Source organism: Phaethon lepturus, unplaced genomic scaffold, assembly GCF_000687285.1.
Source record: "Phaethon lepturus isolate BGI_N335 unplaced genomic scaffold, ASM68728v1 scaffold1313, whole genome shotgun sequence".
Lineage (NCBI taxonomy): Eukaryota > Metazoa > Chordata > Aves > Phaethontiformes > Phaethontidae > Phaethon > Phaethon lepturus.
The window spans coordinates 1,236-26,048 of record NW_010526730.1 but is presented as its reverse complement, the minus strand read 5'-3'; the positions used below and the strand labels follow the sequence as shown (position 1 = coordinate 26,048).

Sequence of the window (24,813 nt, the reverse complement as noted above, 5' to 3'; positions counted from 1 at the left end):
CTATCAACTATTGTCCCACCAAATGTTGCTTATGATATGCTAATTAATCCAGTATTGTCAGAATTCCATTTTAAATTCAAGTATTTTAGTAAGCTGTAACAAAAGATTTAGGAACATCATTTTTAGAAGGTCATAGAGATAACAAATAGAAGACTGCTTGAAAAATGTTTATGCTTAAAATATAATGAATATTGCACATATCTTTTTCAACTTTTATGCTCTAGTCAATGTATTATAATTGAGCTCTACTGAATTACTTTTCTAGTGGATAAATACTGTACACGCTGTAGTGTGAAGAGACATCATGTAATGTATACTAATTAAGCCATTATATCTGTAGAGAAGATCATATCTGAAATATCAAATTAGCAGGAATTAAACATCTCAAAGGATTAATGAAATATTATGGAGCTATTCGCTTCCAGGTCAACAGTTTCAATTTCAGCTTAGTTTAATAGTTATAATGAATTTATGGGCTAGAGATAACAATTCTCTGCATCCATTCAGAAATCAGGGTTAAGAACCCCTGGCTCGTACCAAGAACAGCAAACTTTCACCAGCACAGCCAGGACAGTGTAGCCAGGAATATTATGCTGTGCCTATATTTGGCACGCAGCCTTAGGCTCCATGAGATCAAACAGCACATTTACTGGACGGCTGCAATATGTGTAGGCAGCAACGAGGGACACCAGAGACACTCAGTCAGTTCTCCTTACAGATCTGCCAACAATTGCCAACCCCAGCAATAAAGTTATCACAGGCAGAACATTCAACTCCATCTTTTATTTGATTTAGTTAAGTCCACTCTGCTTATCCTGACTCCTCTCTCAGCAGCCTTTGCTGCTTCTGGCAGAGACACCTGCGGCACAAGAAAAAGATGGGGTGTGGGCACGGGAAAGGAATAATTGTAGCCAACTTGTATGCAGAGTTATCTTACAGCTGATGTGACAGTAAATACACCACAAACTCTGATTCTGTGGTGGAATCACAAAACTGAGATTAAACCTTTTTTGAGATTATATAACTACTTTGTCAACAGATTTAGGCATCAGCTCCTTAGTGATGATAAGCAGTAAAGAAATAATAACCAGTTTACACACAGGAGAAAGTAGCTAAGAAATAACTATATCAAGAACAACCAACTATCTCGGTCAAGTATGCATAAAGAGATACATCCAACCCCTGCAGATGCACACCGAAAGGTGACAAACTGTATAAATGTAACAACCATGCAAAGCCTATCATTTCAAATTGCTATGAGTACCCTGGTTTTAGACACACAGGCATTATGCAGTGTGCTGTAGTATGCTAAGGAATGATTCAGAACACCAGAGTTCCAGCCCCAGATTTTTTTCACTGATATTCTGCGAAGTTTTGCTAAAATCACTGTCATACTGAGCTTCAGTATCTCCAACAAAAGTATTAGAAAGTTCACCTATGCAAGTATTATGGAAAAACCTAATTAGTATTTATGAGGTGCTTCAAGCGATCTAGAAATGCAAGTTATTAATATCAGTCCTTACTGCGGGTGACTGAGTAAACCACACTCTGCAATATGGACTGGAAACCTAAAGAAACCGCAGTGTACTGCTGACAGGAAATCTTACCCTGCCACCTCTACTACCAACCACTCTTCGTGATCATCCCACTCCCTCTTCAAAAGCTCACAAGATCTGGAGAAACAACCAGGGTTTTCAGCAGAGAGAATTTTGATGGCAGTAAGCCAGCTTACAACAGACTACTATACTGGAAATAGTTTTTCAATCAGGGGTATTAAGATATCAACACCACAACAACAAAAAAAAGCTGTGGCAGCCCACATAATATATGAAAAAAGCATCAAGGTTGCAGGATTGTTCTCTTTTAATGACTACAAACAGAATTCAAGAACAAAGAACATTCTAACAGCTGTTTGATTTGCTTTCCTGGCACTTCTGTATTTCAAGTTTAAACAAACAAACAAAAAAAGAGTAACATGACAACCCAAAAGTTGTAAGGAGCCATTTTTATTACAGGACTGCCTTGAATGCACATCCCCTGCTTATCAAATTGTTCAACACTCCCACTATAGCAAATGCATTAAAAAATTTAGTGAAATTTCTACCAAATACTTCTGTCTTTCAACAGGAAGCTGTGAAGTACAGCATGCAGTACTGGTGGTGGGAATGCCAATGAATTTTTACTGACCTATCTTACCTTTTTTCACTTTAGCCACTATTCTCCCTCTTGTATGCCATGCATCTTTCAAGTACTGGATTCCTTCAGGAACACTTCTAGTTCTATTTTCCTGGGACATACTAAGCTACACAACTGCAATGAAAAGTTTCTACAGATGATCAGGAACTCGCAACCATAGTATTTTCCTAAGGCATATATTTTAAGATTATAATTATTATGATTAATATATTAATATATTCTAGTTTTTATATATAGGTATATATAAACATGTATTATTATATATACACAACTAAAAATTATTATATGTTCTTTAATTTAAAAAGCGCAACTTTTACTATGACTTCTCAAACCTTTGGAAAGCAACATTCTTGTAATTTTTCTGTTCAAGAAAGAAAAAAGAAAATACTTTAACAATATAGACAGATGTCTAGTATTCATTAAGCATTTAACGAAGAAGTGCCCTCCAAGAGGCATCTTCTGTGTTGGACACAAGAGGAGCAGAAAGACGAAATCCCTCCCAAAGAACTTAAGAAAAATATTAGGGATAATCCAAGATGTAAAGTAAAAACTGAAATTTTCAACATCCCATTTTGGACTTTAAAACTATAGTGTTTCAGTGTAGAGGCCTAATACTTGTGTGCGTACTTTATTGGTGCATCTCCAGCACTCCACTACAATACTTAAGTCACTTAAAACAGACAGTAGAAATAGGAAATTTGTGTAGTTTCATACCCTGGGAACTACTGACTTGTCAGCCTCACCTCTGTGCCTGGGAAGATCATGGAACAGATCCTCCTAGGAGCTATGCTAAGGCACGTGGAAGACAGGGAGGTGATTTGAGACAGTCAGCATGGCTTCATCAAGGGCAAGTCCTGCCTGACCAGCCTAGTAGCCTTCTATGATGGAGTGACCACATCAGCGGACAAGGGAAGAGCTACCGACATCATCTGTCTGGACTCGTGTAAGGTCTTTCACACAGTTCCCCACAACATCCTTCTCTCTAAATTGGAGATGGATTTGATGGGTGGACTGTTGGGTGGATGAAGAAATGGTTGGATGGTCGCATCCAGAGATGAGCCAGTGGTCAATGGCTCAATGTCCAGATGGAGACTGGTGACGAGTGGTGTCCCTCAGCGGTCTGTATCAGGACCAGTATTCATCCTCATCAATGACATAGTGGGATCAAGTGCAACTTCAGCAAGTTTGCAGATGACACCAAGCTGAAGGGTGCAGTTGACATGCCCAAGGGAAGGGATGCCATCCAGAGGGACCTGGGCAAGGTCGAGGAATGGGCCCATGTGAACCTCACGAGGTTCAACAAGGCCAAGTGCAGGGTCCTGCATGTGGGTCTGGGCAACCCCCAGTATCAGCACAGGCTGGAGGATGAAGGGATCAAGAGCAGCCCTGCTGGGAAGGACTTGGGGGTCCTGGGAGATGAAAAGCTGGACATGAGCTAGCAATGTGCGCTCGCAGCCCAGAAGGCCCCTGGGCTGCATTCAAAGCCGCATGGCCAGCAAGGCAAGGGAAGGGATTCTGCCCCTCTGCTCCGCCCTGGTGAGACGCCCCTGCAGTGCTGCGTCCAGCTCTGGAGCGCTCAGCGCAGGAAAGACATGAATCTGTTGGGGAGGTTCCAGAAGAGGGCCACAAAAATGCTCAGAGAGATAGAACAGCTTTGCTGGGAGGACAGGCTGAGAGAGTTGGGCTTGTTCAGCCTGGAGAAGAGAAGGCTCCAGGGAGACCTTACAGCCTTCCGGTACCTGAAAAGGTCTTAGAAGAAAGATGGGGACAGACTTTTTAGCAGGGCCTGTTGCAACAGGATATGGGGTAATGATTTTAAACTAAAAGAGGGTAGATTTAGACTAGATATAAGGGAGAAATTTTTCACAAGGAGGGTGATGAAGCACTGGCACAGGTTGCCCAGAGAGGTGGTAGATGCCCCATCCCTGGAAACATTCCAGGTCAGGTTGGACTGGGCTCTGAGCAACCTGATCAAGTTGCAGATGTCCCTGCTCATGGCAGGGGGGTTGGACTAGATGGCCTTTAAAGGTCACTTCCAACCCAAACTATTCCATACTTCAACTTGAACACTATAAAAATTGTTCTGTGTTCTCCTTAGTCCTAACAGACACAAGCAGCAAGTTGTGTATCAACCAGGAGCCCTGGATAACAAAACAAGTTTTGACACTGGAGCAAGAGAGGCAGCAGCAGCGGTGCTGGGGTCTTGGTGTTGCAGTATAAACTGTAAGGTCCACAGGGAAATCTAAACAGTGTATTTTTCTGTTTACCTTCAGGTGACAATGTCCAAACACTTCAACACATCACTGAATGTCTGTTACAAAAACTCCTGTCAGTAAGAATAAAAATGGATGGATGAATAATGGTCAGGCTGGACCTTCTGCCTCTTGCCAAGAGTATTGAGCAGAGATTTAAAAACAGCTTGTAAGCAATATGCAGCCAGTCTAGACCTATATAATCAGACCTAGAATCATCAACACTGCAGATACATCAACTTACCTCTAAATAAAGTTAGGCAGTTGCTTGCATTTCTCAAAGGACCCCAGCTGGTCGACTGAAGTCAGTAAAGGAATTACTTGTTTCACAATCTTTTTTTCCAGCTATATTCACTGACAGCACTGAATAGATTATTTTTTCCTTTTAAAAAGCTTCCATTCTGCTTTAATTGAAGAAGTATTCTCGATAGATAAAAAAGAATGTTTCAAAACACAATACACCAAAATATTTTGAGTGTCCCCTTCATGTAAAGTCCTACCATACATGAAACAGACTTTTTTTTTTAATATGAGTAACAAAAAACCTAACAGCAAGTACATCTTAACAGATAAAGGAACGGGATTTCCCTTTTTTATTTTCACTCACTTCCACCTCTTTCTACATCTTCTTCTAAGAACCACATTTCAGTATTTTCATCAACTGCAAAGTTAGGATAACTCAAACATGTGCAAATAAAGATTCGCAGGCTGGCCGTACTGGTCAGTCCATCAAGACAGGCAGAGCTTTACCTATATTGTGCATATTGGTCTCCACAGTATAAAATGTGTGGCTTCAGGGGGATTGGGGGAAGGGAGGGAATGCTCAGCATTAGATGCCAGTTTCCTGAAGAGAAGTCACCTTTTAGGGTAAGGTACAGCTGCGAAAGCTGTGCAGTCAAGGAATCTTCCTGTATTTGTCTACTACATAATGTATTTCCACATCAGTAATCACTTCTATCCAAATGGATCTATCCAAACCAAATGTCATTCCAGTAAAGCCAGCCTCTGATGAGGCACCCTGATCATTTAAAAAAAGACAATAGGTATCCTTGCAAAGCATTCTCGTGCTACAAACTGGTTCTTATATGGTGTTTTTGTAGGGTTTTTTTTTTTCCTCACAAGACAAACTTCCTTGAAAATTATTTAACTCCTTTTTTAAATTGAACTTTGTGCAACCTTTTGCTTTGAAGAGAAATGTTGAATCAATCCATATTCTAAAATGCCTTAGAAAGAAGAAAAATCCCAGCAGTAAATTCACCTAATTAAGTGGGGGTGTATCTAGCCCATAGGCTATTACTGCATCTCAGCTTTATATTTTTAAACGTTCTATATGTGGAATAGGCAGTAAGCCCTCCTCATTATTTCTCAAATGAAGCTGAACAGATCTAACCCAAATTACAGCAAGATAAACCAGACAACTTAAGTGATGAAAATTGTATTTTTTCCTCTGCTTTAGGGACGCTTCTGGCTCATCTGTCCTTTGATCAAGGTGAGCCTCATAAAGCTGAAAATGACACTGTGACTGGATTGTACGAGATTATCTTTCCCCTGAGAAGTGATTTATTTTAGTAACTCTTGATGAATAAGAAACTTTCTGCTCCAACACGCTGCTCTTCTTGTGTGGGCATGGTTCCTTATTGCTTTGAGTGAGAGATCACATAGAAGAAACATAGAATATCAGTGGCTCCAACTTCTTTATGGTTCAAAGACAAATTTCTGTTACAAGACAGACCTTCAGGGACCACAAGTTTCATAAAACATGAAAATTATTATCATTAGTTTGTAGGTTTAACTGCAAAAGTTACTGGCATATCTTCCACTTTTTGAGTGTGAGGAAAATCCAGTTTTGGTTTTGAGAGATCTCGCTTTGTAGAATTTGGGGTTTCTTGACCTGTAGATGATTCCAGGAGATGTTGCATGTTAAGTTTGAAAATGAGGCGAGGATCTGGTCCAGAAAGAGATGGGCAATTGCAGCTCTCTCTTATTTTAAGAGCCTGTGAATACATAGGAAAACAAATCAAGCTCATTTAAATAAGAAAAACAAAAAAGGTTTCAGTCAGTGATTTGGCTTTCCAGTAAGGTCTGCATTTGTACATAAAGCTTAGTGAGTATAATACTGAGTCTGAGAGCGAGTATAATACTGAGTCTGAGTTGTTACCGAACAACTTTTCAACAGAAACCAAGAATTTCTGAGAAGAAATGTAGCAATATGGTAAAACAATGGAGAAAAATGAAGAATGAAAATAATTTTCTCAGAGACAGTCTCTCAAAGAATGGATACTTGAAAAGGTACAGCATAAATAGATAGGAAGGTCTCCAACTATTTTACATGATACTTGTTCACAGCAGCACCTTTTACCTTTTAATTTACAATCACATGTAAATTAAAAGGACTGCATAAAAAAAAAAAGGGCTGTGAATAATTTACTTCATCAGATATGTTCTATTATTGAAGCAACTATCATATAGATGTCTGGCTCAAATAAGGAGGGAAAAGCCTCCAATATCATAATGGACGTTTAACAATTCGGCACAGAGATCCAGATGGTTGAGCAGTATAGTTAAGGTCCAGTTATACAAGTGATCTCATCTCCAAGAAGCATTTGAATGCATAGCTTTCAAGTGTTCTGAGAAAACAATGTCTCTAGAAGGTAAAAATTTATCTGGATAAAAATATTAGCACTAAGAGACCAAACTTTAAATTATTCCTGCTCACTGAGTAAGTGCCATTGCCTCCATTCTACAGATTAGAAAGTAGAGGCACAAAAGAGCCAAAGAATTTCCCAAAGAATCAAAAATCCACTAGCGCAGGCACACTCCCCTCACATCATTCTGCCTTGTGGGCAATCTGAGAAAGGTATGACAATAGATGGATCTCATGTGTCAAAGGCACTGTGTAGAAATTGGTATAAAACAGTATAAAGTCAGCTGTTTTAAGGATGCTTAAGTAGGTGTTCATTGTAATGAAGCTGAACTTACTTTAACTAGCCTATAGAAAAATGTCAGCGTGTTTTAGAGCTAACAGTGGATACCACACAACTAAGTCCAATGCGGTACTTTGCAAGCAGTTGTACACAGATCTACTAGTCTCCACAGATTCTCCTACAAGATCCATTGAAACTAATCAAGAAAAGCAAGTTCCTATGCATCATATAGCAAAATATTATATGTAGAATTTTAGAGGTTTCTACACCTCTGCTGAGACCTATTTTTTCAAGACTTGCAAAATGAAACACCAACAAAACATGAAGTCAAAAACTAGCCTGATATTTAGCACTAATCAATGGTCACTGTGGTACAGTCACTTTTACGCAGTATTATCTGTATCTTAGCCTCAATTAACAGTATAAAAATATGGACAGATTAACATCCAGCTTTATTTTTAATCCTTTCATGGGAAAGTAAGTTCAAATGTTTATTTTATTCCACTTCTCTTCATAACAGTCGATTCTTGAAAAGTAATGGCCAGACCTGTCCTGAGTTGTAGCCAGGTGCCTCCTGACCAGTACTAGGGACTGCTAGCCGAAAGCATGGGTTGATTCATTTGTTCTAGATGGATTAAAAAGGAAGAAGAGAGTAACAGTTTTCATAGTGGAACTACCACTGCACTTAAATAACAGAGCAGAAAGTTTTAATCTGCTTTACATACACTAGATTTGGCTGAAATATCAAATCAAATATTCCAGTACACCTATGCAGAAGTATTTACCCATCATTTTGAAAGAATTTGGCATCCTTCCACAGGAGACACTGGGAAGATCTTATTACAGCAGACTTTAAAATAGAAGAGCAGAGCTTCTTAATTCCTTTCTTTCTCTAAGAAGGTACCAAACTTCTCCCTAACTTTACTCCAGTGAACTGAAAAAGAGTTTGCTGTAAATAGTTAGAAACAAATAGAATTTAACAACTGGGTTTGGAAAAGACACATTCCATGAATGTAGCAAGAGTTTCTCCAGCTGCTTCTTGCTGAAATGTAACATTCAAATTAATGGATACACAAGTCTGGATTAGGCATGCAAATACTCCTCTTGTCTACCTTTTAACAAATACGAATAAAGCTTTCAGTATTTGTTTTTCTACAGCATGATAGTCCATGTAGTCACCAAATCTAAGTGTACCACTGAACACTCCTCTGCTTCAGTGACCAATTGACTTCTAAATTGACATTTATGACAAACCAAGAGTTTTCTCTTGTTCTCTTCCTGAGCACAAGCTGCTGCAAGACTACATTAATATCAAGCAGCATTATTCAAGGCAAATGGAAATATAAAGATTTATGCTTTATCCTGCAAAGGGCAACGTAATCCTCTTTTAAACTAATTTAGCAATTTTAAATTTCTGGTTTTCTTGGCTATATAGTGGCTGGCCTATTTCCATGGTTTCACTTACCTAAAATACTAAAGTCACAACAGCAAAAGTAAACAACAATACTTCAGAGTTAACATTTTCACCCTCTGTATGTCTTTGCATTCTTGCTAGACATAAAGCTGTCCAAGGGGGTAGAAGGCATCTGTTCAACACCAACTCACACGCCATTAAAAAGACTACAGTTACAAGAATGGGAAGCTATGTTGACATGTCATCTCACTGTTAAAGACAGCTATGACTACACACTCTAGCAAAAGCAGTCTTTCTGTGTATGTTTGTGATGGCCATGCAAAATTCAACCCTAGTTATCTAGCTCAGTTGACTGCTGCTATTTTTTTTTGTGCCAATAGCTCTGTAATGTTATTACGATGCCAGTAACAGGCTGAGGAGCTTACAGTATAATTTTTCCTGAAAAATAAAACAGACCAACATGGTCAGCCATACTGTACTTTCAAAATCACTAGCAACTTCATATCTGGTAATTAAATATTGCCCAAATAAATTGGTTTTTGACAGTTTGGGTAAAAGGACAAGTAAAAGCATTCTTAACGAAGCACATGCATATGGATGTTATAATAAGAACATGTTTCACTGACTGTTTATAGCAAAGAGTGTTCTCAATAAAGACGACGGACAGAACTGAGACAAGGATAACTAGCTAGAGTGAGCATGCAGATTCACCTGGGAACTGAGAGTACTTTAATGCGGTTCTTTTCAGGTTAACCTTAAGAGAGAAGTACTGCTGTTCAGAATAAAGACCACTGCATGCTTACTGCTTCAGGAGATGTCAAATAAAACATCAAAACTATTGCTTCTAAGTAACAAAGGTGAAGCTGTTTTTCTTATCAATACAATTGCAGTCACGTCCTGCAATGTGTTGGGAGGGGGGAAGGCATAGGAATTAGGGAGGTCCATTTCATCCTACTGCTTTCATATAAAGCCGACCAGCAGAGACAAATATAGAAAAAAGTAGTTGTTAGCTCTCAGTATTAACCCTTCACCACTGTCAGAGATACCAGGCTAACTGCTGCACCTCAGCCCATCACAGTCTTTTGGATTGCATCCTACCTCTCAGGCTGTCAGCTCTCTCAGTATAAAAGTCACATCACTCTCTTGTCCGCAAACCAGGCCAAGGGTTATAGTCTCTTGTGTATTAAGTGCGATTACCTCGGCAGGGCTGACTTCTGCTCTGACTTTACAATTCTACAAAAAACTAAGAAATAGCACAAGCATGTAGGGAAGAGAAGGAAAAAAAAATAAATCAAAAAATTAAAAAATAAGAAACACTGAGTTGCAAAACGAATTACAATTAGCAGGCATAGGGAAGACAACGGGTTCTACAAACAAAGTAGTAATAAAAAGATGATTAAAAGAATGGATAGGTTTGTTACTTAATGGAGAAGAAAAGCAACCTTTATACAATGCTAATGTTTCAAATCTTTCACTGCTTCTGTTGGCACAGAAAAGGAAAATGGTGACAAAATATTTAACAACTTTATGGGGAGGACAGAAACATAGCTCAGCAATTTTATTCTTATTTTCCTTTAAATTTTCACATTGAAAGGGCTTAATTAATATATTTTGGTACTAGAACTATCTGAAGTAATCTTTACATCATAAGCAAAAGACAAATATACCAATGCATTTTTGAAAAGGAAGTGAAATAAATGTATCTTCAACATCCAAAAGGCAGCAGACTGAGGCATAAGCAATAACTACCAAAACAATAATAAAAATAATGAACAGCCAATGTGGATTTGACAAGAACAGATCTTGCCAAAGTAAATTAACTAACTTTTTTTTTGGACAAATTAATTGACCTAGCAAACAAAAGAGAAGCAGTAGAGGTGACATAGTATTACTCTCGAAATGACCTCAACACAGCATTTCCACAAGAGTGGGAAACAGGAGTTACAATGAATCAAAACAGGACTCTGAGCCAACAACATGATGCCAAAAAGTAAATGTCATATCAAGATGAATTTTTGTGTCACAGGCAAGGCTCAGTAGATAACCTTCTGCTTTATTCAGCACAGCTGAGGCTTCAGCTGATGTAGAGTGCTCTATCTGAGCAACATACTAGAAAAGAAGGTAGACAAACTGTAGCAAGTCAGAGAACATTAAAATAAAAGGTTCAGAGATGAACTAGAAGGTCCTATGGCATCTCTCTGGCACTACACTTCCACAATTTTTCTCTCCAGAACAATGGTAAGCATCCTGCCTGCTACTACAAAATTTTTTTTTTTTTTCAAAAATAAAATGCATAGGTCTTCATCGAGCATCTCACCACCTTCCATGTAGGAATTGTAGGAGATTTCAGTTTCCTGTTTAACAGCATATTCTGTTTTCCTAGTTTACAATCCAAATCTCTCCCAGTCTGAGGGGGAAATCCTTTAAAAACATGGTAAGTCTTTTTAATTTCCTTTATTTCCTTTCCAGGAGAGCACCACTTTGTAATTGCTCTCTTATTTACTAATTCCTCAGCTTGACTGTAGCTTCCATCTTGTTCAGAAAATCAGATGCAAGATCTTTAAAAGACAGGGAGCAAATCAAATTAATTTTAATTATGTGAAACAAGAATCCCTGTGATATTCCTGCTTTAATTTACATTTCCTGAGACCGTTAAGTCACCTCATTGAGACATGCTATTTCATTACCTAAAGAAAAATCTCACTTTGTATGATTGCATCATATTGTGAACTTGCTTAGAAGTCTGTAGAGAAACATCTGTGCAGCCTGAGAAGTCTAAAAACTTGTTCCTATTTCCTCCAGTTACAGTAGCTGGTCTAATAATAGATACTGTATTGTCCTGAAAACCATTTCAGCTCCAAAACCATCAGCATATGAAACACAACAATGCTCACGATGGATCTGACACTGAGTCTTAAGTACAGTTTCTTCACAGAGAGATACTAGAGAGATAAAAAGGCCCTTTTCAAAATCTGGCTTTTCCCCCTGGGCTCGGAGTATCTAATGGCCATTAATATATGGTAAACACACTGTTCTAAAAGGCTTTAAGTATATGAACAATAAAACAAAAGGGCGCTAATACTGAGAAACAACAAAGCCCTGGGATTTCCTTTAAATGCCCGAGATCCAGCTTCAAGAAGGCAGCTCTCAAATGAAGGGGAGTCAGTGCTTCAGAGAAGCCTCCATTAACACCTCTACATACTTTCTTACATTTTTATTCCACTTTTGTAGTATCAACCTCACTTATCTAGTGAATTTCTGTTAAAAACAGGAAGCCTTCAGCCCCTGGTTTCTCCTACTCCAAAGGATGTTTAAGGTAAGGGACAAATGAAAATATCTCCTCCTCATTTATCATTTGGAAGAAAATTTCTTAGGAAGAGAAAGTGCCTATAAAAAGATGCAGGTTGCTCCACTTGCTAAACCACAAGAGATAAGACAGAAATAACATGACTGCCAGTTCCACACAGTTGCTCAGTTATTTAACTTATTTCCTCAGTCCTGGGGTAGAACATATGAGGTAATTTATTTCATTACCACTTTATAAGCTAGTCCATAACTGTATGAAAATAAAGGATCCCAAACCCTTTATGTTCGATCTAACTAAAACTGAGGTTCCACAAGAAATATAGTTTTCCATTCAAGCTGCTCTGATGTGTTAGAAAATCCATCAAAATAATCTCACAACCTGTTTTTGCAAAGTACAGAATTTGTGTATATTAATTTAAAATATTCAGTCTAGTCAGTCTCCAATATTCGGTCTAGCCAGTCTCCAACCTCCTACCCCTAATGCTGGTTTTGATTTATGCCATCATTTAGGATATTTACTGCATTCATTCTCATCAAAGGATTCATGAAAGTCTTTTTTTCTCCTTTGAAATCAGCCAACTCATCAACGTTTTAGTGCTCCCTCTGCCAATAAATCTTCAACTGTCTTTATAGTTTGGAATTTAGAAAGACTTAAAGTGACTGAGAGTTAAAAAAAAAAACAAACCAAAAAAGAGAGGAGGAAGAAGAAATTACCAATTGGCTATAAGAAAGGGAATTTCCAAACACAGTTTAGCTTGCTGAAAAACAGTCCTGAAGTACTTCAACACTATTTTAAAAAGAAAAAAGTAGGCAAAGCATAATCCATGTTATTTTTCTATAGTTATAAACCCCACTATTTAAAGAAATAGTCAACAAACCAAGATTACTAAATTGGAACAGTTCTCCTTAAGCTACCAGCAAGTAGCACAACAAATTAAGAGAATCCCCAAGTAGCTATCCACTTGGCATTCCTCTGAGAGGAAATCTGAAAGAAAGAACAGAGAAAAGATTGCAGGTTGATGGGCAATTCTGTGAATTAACTCAAGTTCCTTGGAGTGGGGTAAAATTTCCTCCTTAATGTGACAGAACAGAGATGTAAAGAAAAAAGCAGGCTGCAAAATATACAGAGACCTATCATAACTAGGGCTATTAAGAAATCTTCTACTGGGGATCTGACATTCTTCTGAGGCACAGCTACTTGAGGTGTATTCAATCCCGCATCAGTGAGAAAGACACATAGCATGTAGTATTCTCTATTTGACAGCCTAAGGCTAGCTACCAAAGCAACAGAAGTCAAGACAGTTTAGGGATCCAACTTAAAAACCGGCTTCCAAAATGGCAAAAAAGAGAAAAGAATGGATGAGGCCTGTGACAGCGTCACATCTATATCAGGAAGGCCACTCAAAAGGAAAAATACTACACTTCTATCAGAATCAGAAAAGAGAAAACCCTAGAATATAATTACATTTCACCTGTGCTATCTTAATTTTTTCTTCATTTAATAAAACCTTTAAGGTTGAAAGCTTTGTAGCAGAAAATTTCTGTAATGATAAAGAGAAAGATAAGCATGGTGCTAAAAGAGTAGACTCTGAATCAATACCAAAGCAGCTTGTGAATCAATACCAAACTAATTCTGGCAACCTTCCTAAGAGGAGGAGACACACTTCCTTTAACTCTGCTCACCTCTGGGATAAGCCGGTCTAAGTGCTCAGCTCTATTTTCATGAGAAGGGTGTGTGGAGAGCCACTCTGGTAACTTGGGCTGCCCTTGAATGGCTTCTGCTAATTCCATCTGTTGCCAAAATACACTGCTTGCTCGTACATCCACACAAGCCTGAAAACAGAAAGGAAATGTATACACCACTATATTTTTAAAGTAATACAATACACATTCTAATGGGTATTGAATTACAAAAGACATCTTCAATTTTACACCTCTAAAGCCTGTTGAGATGGTCCCTCTCATACCTGATGGGAAAAAGCTGTTCTAAAATATCTTGGCACAGTAAAAAAACCTCATCCAGATAGACACTGAATTTGTTCCTTTTAACATCTATGTAATTCCACCGACCTTCAAAAACTTAGACCCGAATTAGACAATTCAGGAGAAAAACATTCACAATTTCTAGCATGTACTTGCTCTTTAAAAAAACTCAGCTGCTTATTCTAAGTTATATTTGCTAGACACAGTAGAGCAGAGAACAAATTAATTATATCCACAGATTTAGGCAAATTTACAGGAAGAAGTTTAGACTAAAAAATATAAAGTAATAATAATTCATACTTAAATATCTCTAAAATGAACTGCAAAGGCTTTTCTGTAAGTGATTACACTGCCTTTTTCAAGGATGATCTGTGTAATCCACAACAGATTAAAACAGTAATTCTGCAGAATTCCTATTTCTCTTCATAGAAGTATATATTAAACCATAGAAAGTCATGGAACATGAATTTTAATAATGGCATTTGTGTATCACCACCAGACTCCTTTATATTTGCATATAAGTGGAGGGGAAAAAAAAGATTTCTTACATTAATTTTCATTTGTTTAAGAGAAAAAGAGATGAGTACTTCAAAGCTAAAAAAAATTACTTCCCCCCCCAAAATACAAAAAGGGTGCTTTATCCTCTGAATTTATTTCTTAAAACTGTTACAAAAAATTATCTGCACAAGCAGAGAAATGCTGAGATAGCACTTTGCTTATTTCTTTACAGTATGGCCCTACATCTTAGGTATTACAATGCAGTAAGCGCCCACACAGCAATCATGTTTTTTTCATGGATAATATTATTCCCTTAGATGACTTTAAACGACAAATGCAGTTTCAGTCCCAGAATCAAAGTTAATTTTAAAAGCCCTTCCTTGAAGAATTATTAATAATTATTAAGAAAATTCTCCTTATGCCATATTAACACTAGATGGTGCTGCTCTCATAGTTACCTAACATTTATCTAGATCTATTGCACTTAGCTAGAAATTAAATACTTCTTTTAGTTTCTTTACTTTAGAATTAAAATCCACAGGGACAAAAAAAAGTGACTGAAAAAACAAATTATGAAAAAAATGCTAAGTAGTTTCTGACCAGATTTTTTACTTATTTTACCAAAGCCTCATTATTTTTATGGCTGTATTTAAACTATATCTTAAAATACTAGAACAGTATTGATATACTTTGTAATGATCAGCAATCACAGAAAATATAATCATAGTATCAAAAAGTTCTTAAATTTTACTGTATTGTTATAAGAATAGATACTATATGTAAGAATATTTTAGGTGCACTACAATATAGCAAAGCATTCCTCAGAACTTCCCACGATAGATGGAAACTAAGTGAAACAAAAATTTAAAAGGCAATTTATATCTTCCTTATGGAAGCTCACTATTTGGCATTATCCTCTTTATAAATACGTAGCTTTTTCTTCTAATACTAATAAACTATATAGAAAATATACTGTGCAGCTAATAGTGCACAACTTCACAAACCAATTTATAACACACAATTTATGCAGAATTACTTTGTCCTACAAACTGTTTTATTTCCCATTACTTCACTAATCTACGTATCTTCAAAAATTTGGGAACCCTCCCACACAGAGTTTACCTCTGTATGAAGTGTGAAACTCCCTCTGATAATAATAGAAACCAAGAAGTGTCTGGTAAATTACTAATAAAACAAACCAGTTGTAGTTACCTTTGCTGCAAACTGAAGTCCCACTTTATCAGCTTCAGCTTCCAATGTTCTGCTGTACGGTCTATCAAACATAAACTGCAAAGAAGCACATCAAAGCTGTATTTCTTGGTTTTGAATGTGTACAAAGCTAGAGCTATTTTTCTAGCCTCATAAGAAATAGTGTTTACCTATCACGTTCACATAGCGTGTGATCAGTTATCATTTTCTTAATGTAGTCTTTAATTCCATTATATGTAAATAATTGATCCTATATTCAGTGGAAATTTATTCAAATTATACATATATTTGTGGCCACTCTCAAAGAATTTTGCAGCAACCGAAGGATCAATGCCAACTTTACAATTTTTTCATTTTACTCTGTTATTGGCATTAAGATATCTGTTGTAGCAACTGTATGTAAAAATTCCAGTGGCTCCCTTAAACTTTTATGATGACTGTTTTTAAGCCTGGTATGATTGATTTTGTATGATAAACAGTCCACAGTATAGAACATAGTCATAAACATTTCCATGCAGAAATCACTCCTTTGTCATGATTATCCCCCAATACAAGTTGCAAATTGCCCTTGAGAAATCAAACTGGAGGACATAAATCTGACCAACTCCTCTCCCTTTTTTCTAGGGTATGACATTGTATTAACACACCCTAAGAGACAGCGGTAGTGTTCTCACATGGTTATTCAGTCATAGATACCATCTTCTGGCATATGTAATGCACGTAGATTTGGGCAGCCTTGCCCTAATACCTCAGGTTATAGTAAATGCAAATCAGGACTTGTTAAAACAGCCTGCTCCTGCAGAGATAAGGAGTATGTCACAACATTCTGGTTTGGGCATCGATTAGGAAATATCAACTGAAGAATGGGGATGTGCAAGGTTAGTGAAGTGATAAAGGTTTTATCAGCTCTTCATCTGGTTATAAAAATATGTCCTCCTTGTAAGTTCCAGGGGAAAAAAAAAAAAAAAAAGACAAAATAGATAGAAATGAAGAGCACTAAAGCAGCATCCCAATCCCTTGAGTATATAAAGGTATGGGTCATTTTTTGTTTCTTTCTGAAGTAGTACTGATAGTTTTTCTTTACTAGATCAAAAATAAAAGCCAACCAAAGCTGATCCTCTACATGTTTTTTAAAGGCATATATGCTGGTTTATAAGTGAGCATAGATGAGGTCACTTTCTAAATTCTCAGTTTCCTTACAGACTTTAAACACTGTAATTATAAATATATTTTTTAAATCCTCTGATGATAAAGTCATTACTTGAAGTGGAATATATAATTCTACTGCTTTGAAAAGTGCTCCAGGTCTACTGGAGTGCATATATTCACTAAACAGCAAAGATATTCCCAGCTAGCCTGTCATATATTCCTGAAGCACCAACTCCCAGTTAGCCAGATAAACTATTTCACAGAATCATTAAGGTTGGAAAAGACCTTTCAGATCATCAAGTCCAACCATCAACCCAACACCACCATGCCCACTAAACCAAATCTTGAAGTGCCTACACTTTTTTTGAACACTTCCAGTGATGGTGACTCCACCACCTCCCTGGACAGCCTGTTCCAATGCTTGACCACTCTCCCCATAAAGAAATTTTTCCTAATGTCCAATCTAAACCTCCCCTGGCACAACTTGAGGCCATTTCCTCTCATACTATCACTAGTTACTTGGGAGAAGAGACCAACACCCACCTCACCACAATCCCGTTCTTCAGGCAGTTGTAGAGAGCGATAAGGTCTCAGCCTCCTCTTCTCCAGACTAAACACCCCCAGTTCCCTCAGCCGCTCCTCATTACACTTGTGCTCCAGACCCCTCACCAGCTTCGTTGCCCTTCTCTGGACACACTCCAGCACCTCAACGTCCTTCTTGTAGTGAGGGGCCCAAAACTGAACACTGTATTTGAGGTGCAGCCTCACCAATGCCAAGTACAGGGGCACAATCACTTCCCTACTCCTGCTGGCCACACTATTTCTGATACAGGCCAGGATGCTCTTGGCCTTCTTGGCCACCTGGGCACACTGCCAGCTTCTATTTAGCCAGCTGTCAACCAGCACCCCCAGGTCCTTTTCCGTGGGCAAATCATTGTTAAACTATTTGTTTAATTAGTACATATTTTTCAGAGAGGGAAACGAAACTGGTAACACGCAACAGGACTACCCAAAGCACTAACTGTAACAGAGGCTTAAACAAGCAGGCCATTTTCTATTTCTTCAGTTACAACAACTTGTGGTTTTCCTCTCTGGGAGGTTTACAACAATTTTAAGTAAGCAGGGGCAGCATCCATCTCAAAAAAAATTTGCAGAAGATTAAGAACTAGGAAATTGATGTTCTGAATGCATGTGTCTTAATAGACCATCTAGAGAGAGAGATGTGGGACAGCAAGATGGTAATAAAAACATCAGCATCTAAACTCTTACCCCTTAAATAGTTATATTTGCATTTACAGTTAAGTACAGGGGTATGACTATTTACCTGTATGTCTATCCCAATGCTACCAGCAAAAATATGGCTGTATTGTTAGAAATAAATACAACACTAATGCAATCTGTAGTTCAGGACCTACATAGTTATATTTGCATTTACAGTTAAGTACAGGGGTATGACTATTTACCTGTATGTCTATCCCAATGCTACCAGCAAAAATATGGCTGTATTGTTAGAAATAAATACAACACTAATGCAATCTGTAGTTCAGGACCTACATAGTTATATTTGCATTTACAGTTAAGTACAGGGGTATGACTATTTACCTGTATGTCTATCCCAATGCTACCAGCAAAAATATGGCTGGATTGTTAGAAATAAATACAACACTAATGCAATCTGTAGTTCAGGACCTACCGTGCTACAGCCTGCAGAAACAGGGATGGCATCTGAAGAAACTATCACCCTTTAATTGACGTTATTTCCTTTACTCTTCCTCTATGTATCTGCTCTTGACCAGTCACAGACAATATACGAGCCTAAACAGACTCTGATGTGATTCCATATAGCAGTTTCTATGCTGGATACAGCTTATGACCAAGTAGGGTTCCAGATCTGTTATGTTCTGATCATTACCAAAATTTCATTAACATAATTGCTTCCTCTGCAATTTTTTAGAATTCTACGCGTTTCTTCTTCAGATCTAAAATTAAAACTATAAAATGATCTGAATCTCTTGAGAAAACTTGGGCTCTCTTTCACAGTGTGCTTCTAGCCAATAAAGGTTTGGCAGTGGTCACATTAAAGAGTCTTGAGGCATCTAACATACAGTATTACTCGTCTGCTACTGAAAAGTGAATTAAAAAAAACCCTTTTTTGAATGTGCTGGAATGAAAAATTAGATCTTCAAAATCTCATCTGAAATCCTTGTCAGAAATTGGACATAATAAAGATGACAGATTTGATTTTTCAAATCAATTACCAGAGCTGTCCATGTATGTTAAAGAAAAGGAAGTTCCAGGTAAGTTGACTATCCAAAATTGCCAGTGTCCACATGGAATACAAATCTGACTGTGTGACAAGAAAGGGAATATGAAGTGCTGTATCTCTCTACATACTAGTGTGCAGGACATGAATAAAACTCAGTCATGCTCTGTGCTATTCCAAGAATAATTCCTAAGCTTTAGTTCCTATGTAAAATAATTGCTGCTGTAAAAACAAAGCCAACATGTTTCAGAAATATAGGACTAAAGAACAATCATGAATGAATCTCATAAAAGAAATTAACAATTTCTTAAGGCAAGGAAACCCATTAGCTTTGGAGAAAAAAGCAGAACTGGAGCTACTGTGACAAAAGGCCTACAAAGAATCACTGGAAACTACTTACCATCAATAATAAAAAATGAACAATGGTCAGTAGGTTAAAGAGTTAAAACTCTGAAGACATTAAAGAAAAAAAAAAATATTGAAACAAAAGCAAGTACTGCAATGCGGCTTAAATAACACTTTCATAGAGTGGGATGCTAGAACTTCCGAAAGCAAAATAGAGTTATGAAACAAGAAGAAAAGAAACATCCTGAGAAAATGTGCAGAAAGGTTCATTTTCACCTAAGCACAATAGGCAAATTTTCAATGGAGGAAACAAACAGACTTTGTACTCCTGGGTGGCTAACAAACAAAAATTTCTATTCAGCACTTCTTGTATATGGGATGAAAACTTTGCAAGTACTAATGACTTATTTATTCTGCATTACATATGCGTATGATTAATGTTACTGAAGATGAGTTTGATCAGACTTTTGAAGCAGGACATTACTGTAAAATACCTCATATCTAATAGATCTTTCCTATAGCACACTATAGGACTATTGAGCTTAAACACAGATTGTATTTGCAATCGAAAGCGCAACTCCAATCCACGATGCTAAAAAAGCCAAGTTGCAGTTAGCCTATAAGAGGAGAAAAGATGCTGACAGAGAGTTAAATCTTGCTGTCTGAATTATGAGCAGTCTCAGGATTGATTCACACTTTGTTTTTTCCAAATTCAGCTCTTCAAAATGCTGGCTAGCATTCATCAATGTATTGGTTTCTCAGCTACTTGTACAAATATCCAAGCTCTTTAGAGATCATTTATGTGCAGAAACCACACATCTACCCATTAGCATAAGAACTCCCAAAACAGATTGGTTATGTTCAATTTCATGTTTTTGAGGAACCGGGGGAAATATCTGGAAAGGCATCAAGAGAATTCAAAGAAACCAAAGAGCTCTTTCACTTAAATTCATGTTCAAGTTTTATGATGTAAGCAAAATTTCTCTTAAGAAACCCCAACTTTTTAAGGAAGAAGTGGATCAGTAACTGTCCGGAGGCAGACAGTAAGTTAGACTGCTGAAGAAAAGTGGCACCACAATGCCTCTGAGTTTTACTTTATTGGAATACATGTTGTCTGAAAAGATTATTTCAGTAAGTTTTATTATAGCAAGGTTTATACTAAGAGTGTTTAGATTCTCAATTTTCTTATCTTGGAAAGCATTCTTACCACTAACAATGTATTTAAAGAATTCCATATATTTTGTTTGGTTTAGAAACAATTTAACAACTACTCAAAATAAAAACACGGTATTTCAACACATACTACTTTAGAGGGTGAGCTACATTTCAAAAAGACAATCATCTAACTTAATTAGCAAGCAGCTACTCAGAGCCTGTCCCGCAAAATCCACTCATTTAGGGAGATCTAAAGTTCTTCAAGATGACAAATGAAAACATACATCAACTAAAGCAGATGCAGATTTATAAAAACGTTTCACTCAAAAACATACTCAAATATTAATTTTTGCTTATAATATTTCTCCTCTTGCCTTTTCCCTCAAACATACTGTTTTGCGGTACTATCTCCCCAAGATTAAAAATGTTTTTCCATGGAACTCAGGCAGGATAATATGAAATGTCAGTCTTACCTCCTGCAACTTGCTCTGAATCCACTGGCCAACAACTGCCAAACTATCACGAGGACAGATGGCCCAAATCATAGTGAGAAAGATGAGTGATAGAAAATCCAAGAAGTGAACCAGACTGGCTTTCTCTGCCTGCAAATAGAAATTGTCCTGTTTTGATTCCTTACTATCTGATGTTTCTTTAGAACATAACAGGATTTGGAAGCACTTCAAAAATCACTATTTTCTACACAGCCACAGAAACAGGGCGAGCACAAGCTCCCCTGCTTACACAAAAAAATCCAGTTGGATACAAGGTACTGCCGGTCTAGAATCCACACCAACTGCATAAATACAGCTGAAACAAATATATTTTGACAATTCGAGAGATTCAAAGCTTGAAATAGGATGATGGCAGCATGCAGACTAACTTCTTTAGTAAAAAAGGCCATGAAACACCTCAGTTGGAATGAAAAATCTATAAAAAGACCTAGAAGACTCTTCTTTACATGAATTTGATAAGAGATAGACATAATTTAGACAGGAACACTAATGGGATAAGGGGACACTAGGCATAATATATTTATTTAATTTCTGTTGCATTCCTTTAATTTCAGAAACTGAGAGATCCTGAAGTAAGAAATTGAAATTCTTCTGGTTTTCAGAGCTCTATTTGACATGCAACAAATTGATTTGAGCACTAATAAGCCAGATCATGCAATACTTTTTTCTATGCCAGTTGGGTGACACAGGTTCCATACAAACAAGGTAAAGTTTTTTTATTATTTGAAATGTTTTTTTGGATTTTTTTTGAAGTTTAACAAGTTAGTTGGCTCAACTGAGCCCAAGAAGCTATGATGTGAACTGTTGCTCATCCAAAATCATACAAGATGCAGTAAAGCAATTTTCTTTTATTTCCACTGCCTTTAAAACTTATTTAACCATTTCCAGATTATTTTTGCAATTTTAGCAGCATCTTTATGTTTACAGGGTTCTCACTATGTCTTCTCAAACTGATGGATGGGTAATGAATACAATTATTTAAAATTACATGCACAGAAAGAAACCAATTCGGAGGCAAAGCATAACTTTCTAGCAAATCACCTCAATCTAAAACAACACGAGCCGTATTTCTAAACCATCCTCTTTTTTCATAGTTGTACCTACAAAGCACAACAAAATTATTACATCCATTCTGTTCAAATGGCAAAGAACTACCTATTTCAACATATCCAAGTCAGGATATGGAAAAATTAAGTCTGTGAAAGCAGTCATTGGTAAATGCAGAATCAAACTCCAGGTTTGATTCTAGAATTTGGCATTCTAGAATGCTAGAATTTGGCATTCTAAAACTGTGTGCTACTATAATAAAAATATAATTTATTTGGAGTAATTTATTAAAGTTATCCACTTTGTAAGTATCAACAAGTACAGGAGTAACAAACCAAGTTGCTGAGTGCCTCTAGTTCCTTATGCCTGTACTATAGGAGGAGAGAAACATTAAATGACTGTTAACAGTGAGCCATAAGCCATCTGTACAGCTATGAAAAAAGCACTGGCAAACTTTGTGCTAACACTGACTACTACAAGACTTCTGACAGTTATTAAGTACTACATGAGTAAAAAGGATATGCTGTAGCAGAATACTCTAATTTCAAACTCTTATTTTTCATTAATTAGAAAGAGTCACACTGAAACATTGGTTGGTAGCGATAGGAAAAATCTTAACTAAAGTAATTAGAATTAATTTAGGAATTTTAGACAGCTTTCTTTAAATACTTACTGCATGTTCCAGCACAGCGTGAGCTATTTCATGTCCCAAAATGAAAGACAGCTGATGAATATCAGAAACTGCATTTAGCAATCCAGTGAAAACAAACACTTGACCATTCTGTAAACAAAAAGAGAGTGAAAATTAAGTAGAAGACAGATAAATAAAATGCTGTTTCAATATTACCAATAATTTTTGTATTGGGTTCAACTTACTGGAAGCACAAAAGCATTTACACCTGGTTCATCTACCACATGGATAATCCACTTGAGCGCTGAGACTTGTGGGATGTCCTTATTGCTTTCATATAAATGACCAACAACTCTCTCCACAACCTGATAGCGTGCATCTGTCTCAGGTAACATTTTACTTTTGAATTCCTCCATCCACTGAAGAAAAAAAAAAAAAAAAAGAATTCATTGATTGCCATGCCAAACAAACACAGAGTAAATGACTAATTGGTAAACTAATTTAGTGGCTACACAAACCTGCAACTTCCTTAAATCTGTATTTTAATAGATCTTTCCTTCATATAGCCATATAGTAGAGTTCATTCTTTCAGACCCACAAGTTAAATATTAATAAACTTAAAAGGAAGTAAACTGACCACAAATCAAAAATAAGATAGTATAAACTTGGCCCTACAGCCTCCTAATACACAGTTAAAGTTAGCATCACCATTTGGCAAACCTTTCTATACCTTCCTGAATTTCCATCTGAATTTATAATTTTTCTGTATCTGTATATTTCTATTGTAATTTGTGAGGTGGAAAAATTTAAACAAAAGATGAAATCTGAATATATCCTTGTACTAATTCTGCTCTTATCTCACATTCTCTGTCAGATAGGAATACAATGACATTTGTGTATGGATTATCAAGTATCACTGGCTTTAGAACGGAAAGTCACAGAACTCAAAGTTACTGAAATTAGTGCCATGGACAGTTTAAAAGAAAGCAGTTCAATAAAAATGAGCTGATCCACTGAAAAAAAAAATAGTAGTAGAATTATATGCAGGTGAAGAGTATATGGACAGCTTAGAACAGAGGACCTTTAACAAGGGCCAAAAAATGCCCAAATCAGCACAGAAAATAAGACAGATCTCAGCATTTTATAATTTATTTATTATTTATTAGCTACATTTTTATTGCTCTTACCAGATTTCTATATTTTTTGTTATATTACAACAGCCCAGTTGGAAATGTTTGCCATATACAAAGGGAACTCTTAAAAAGGGTGGGGACAAGAGGAGGGGGTAACTGATGGAGGTGCTCTGCAGGGTTCTGAGCACAAAGTTCAAAATTTATCAAGGACACCAAAAGGTTTGTTTGCCCATCTCATTAATTGGACTATCTCATCGCTTAAAAAAAAGCATTAACAGTTTTAAAGTATTTTGACTTTTTCTTTAAAATCTTACCATATCATATTCCATCTGTGACAGTTCCCTAAAATGCTCTTTTCCAAACATCAACAGTCGTGCACGCCCAGTAATGGGTGTTTCCTCCAAGTGAGTAAAATAAAACATAACAAATAAAACTCCTAAGCTACTGACACCCAGGAGAATCTTCCATTTGTTTTTTCTTGCACTTTCTTTAAAAAGTTCCCGTTTATTAGGAGGAAGTGCCTTCCACCAATTTCTTATGCTCCTGTAAGATACAAACAGTGTTAACTTAGGACATAGGTAAAAAGGAATTTGTTAGCGTCTGCCCTTGCTGTATTCTCTATTACAGTCTCACCTCCTGTAAGAGCTTATGGAAGCTTATACGGTAATTGGCTTCTACCCCACTCCATTTCTTCCCTCCCACAGGAGAGGAAGGAATGCACCTTGGTGCCTTGGTTCACCTCCCTCTAGCATATGTAAATGTGAACAAGAGCAAAAGATACATCCAACACCTCTGA

At 37.0% G+C, this 24,813-nt stretch overlaps 1 protein-coding gene across 1 annotated transcript in view; it reads right to left on the bottom strand.

The window, feature by feature from the left end:
* Positions 1-6,060: 6,060 nt before the first annotated feature.
* The window catches only part of OMA1 (OMA1 zinc metallopeptidase), a 19,445-nt gene continuing 692 nt past the window's right edge, over positions 6,061-24,813 (bottom strand). The window contains exons 2-8 of the mRNA XM_010283140.1: positions 24,332-24,560; positions 23,130-23,303; positions 22,927-23,034; positions 21,168-21,296; positions 15,786-15,860; positions 13,776-13,925; positions 6,061-6,442 (exon numbers count right to left, since the gene is read on the bottom strand). Of these exons, the coding sequence (XP_010281442.1) occupies positions 6,224-6,442; positions 13,776-13,925; positions 15,786-15,860; positions 21,168-21,296; positions 22,927-23,034; positions 23,130-23,303; positions 24,332-24,560 (1,084 nt within the window). The 3' untranslated portion in view covers positions 6,061-6,223. The remainder of the gene's footprint in view (positions 6,443-13,775; positions 13,926-15,785; positions 15,861-21,167; positions 21,297-22,926; positions 23,035-23,129; positions 23,304-24,331; positions 24,561-24,813) is intronic.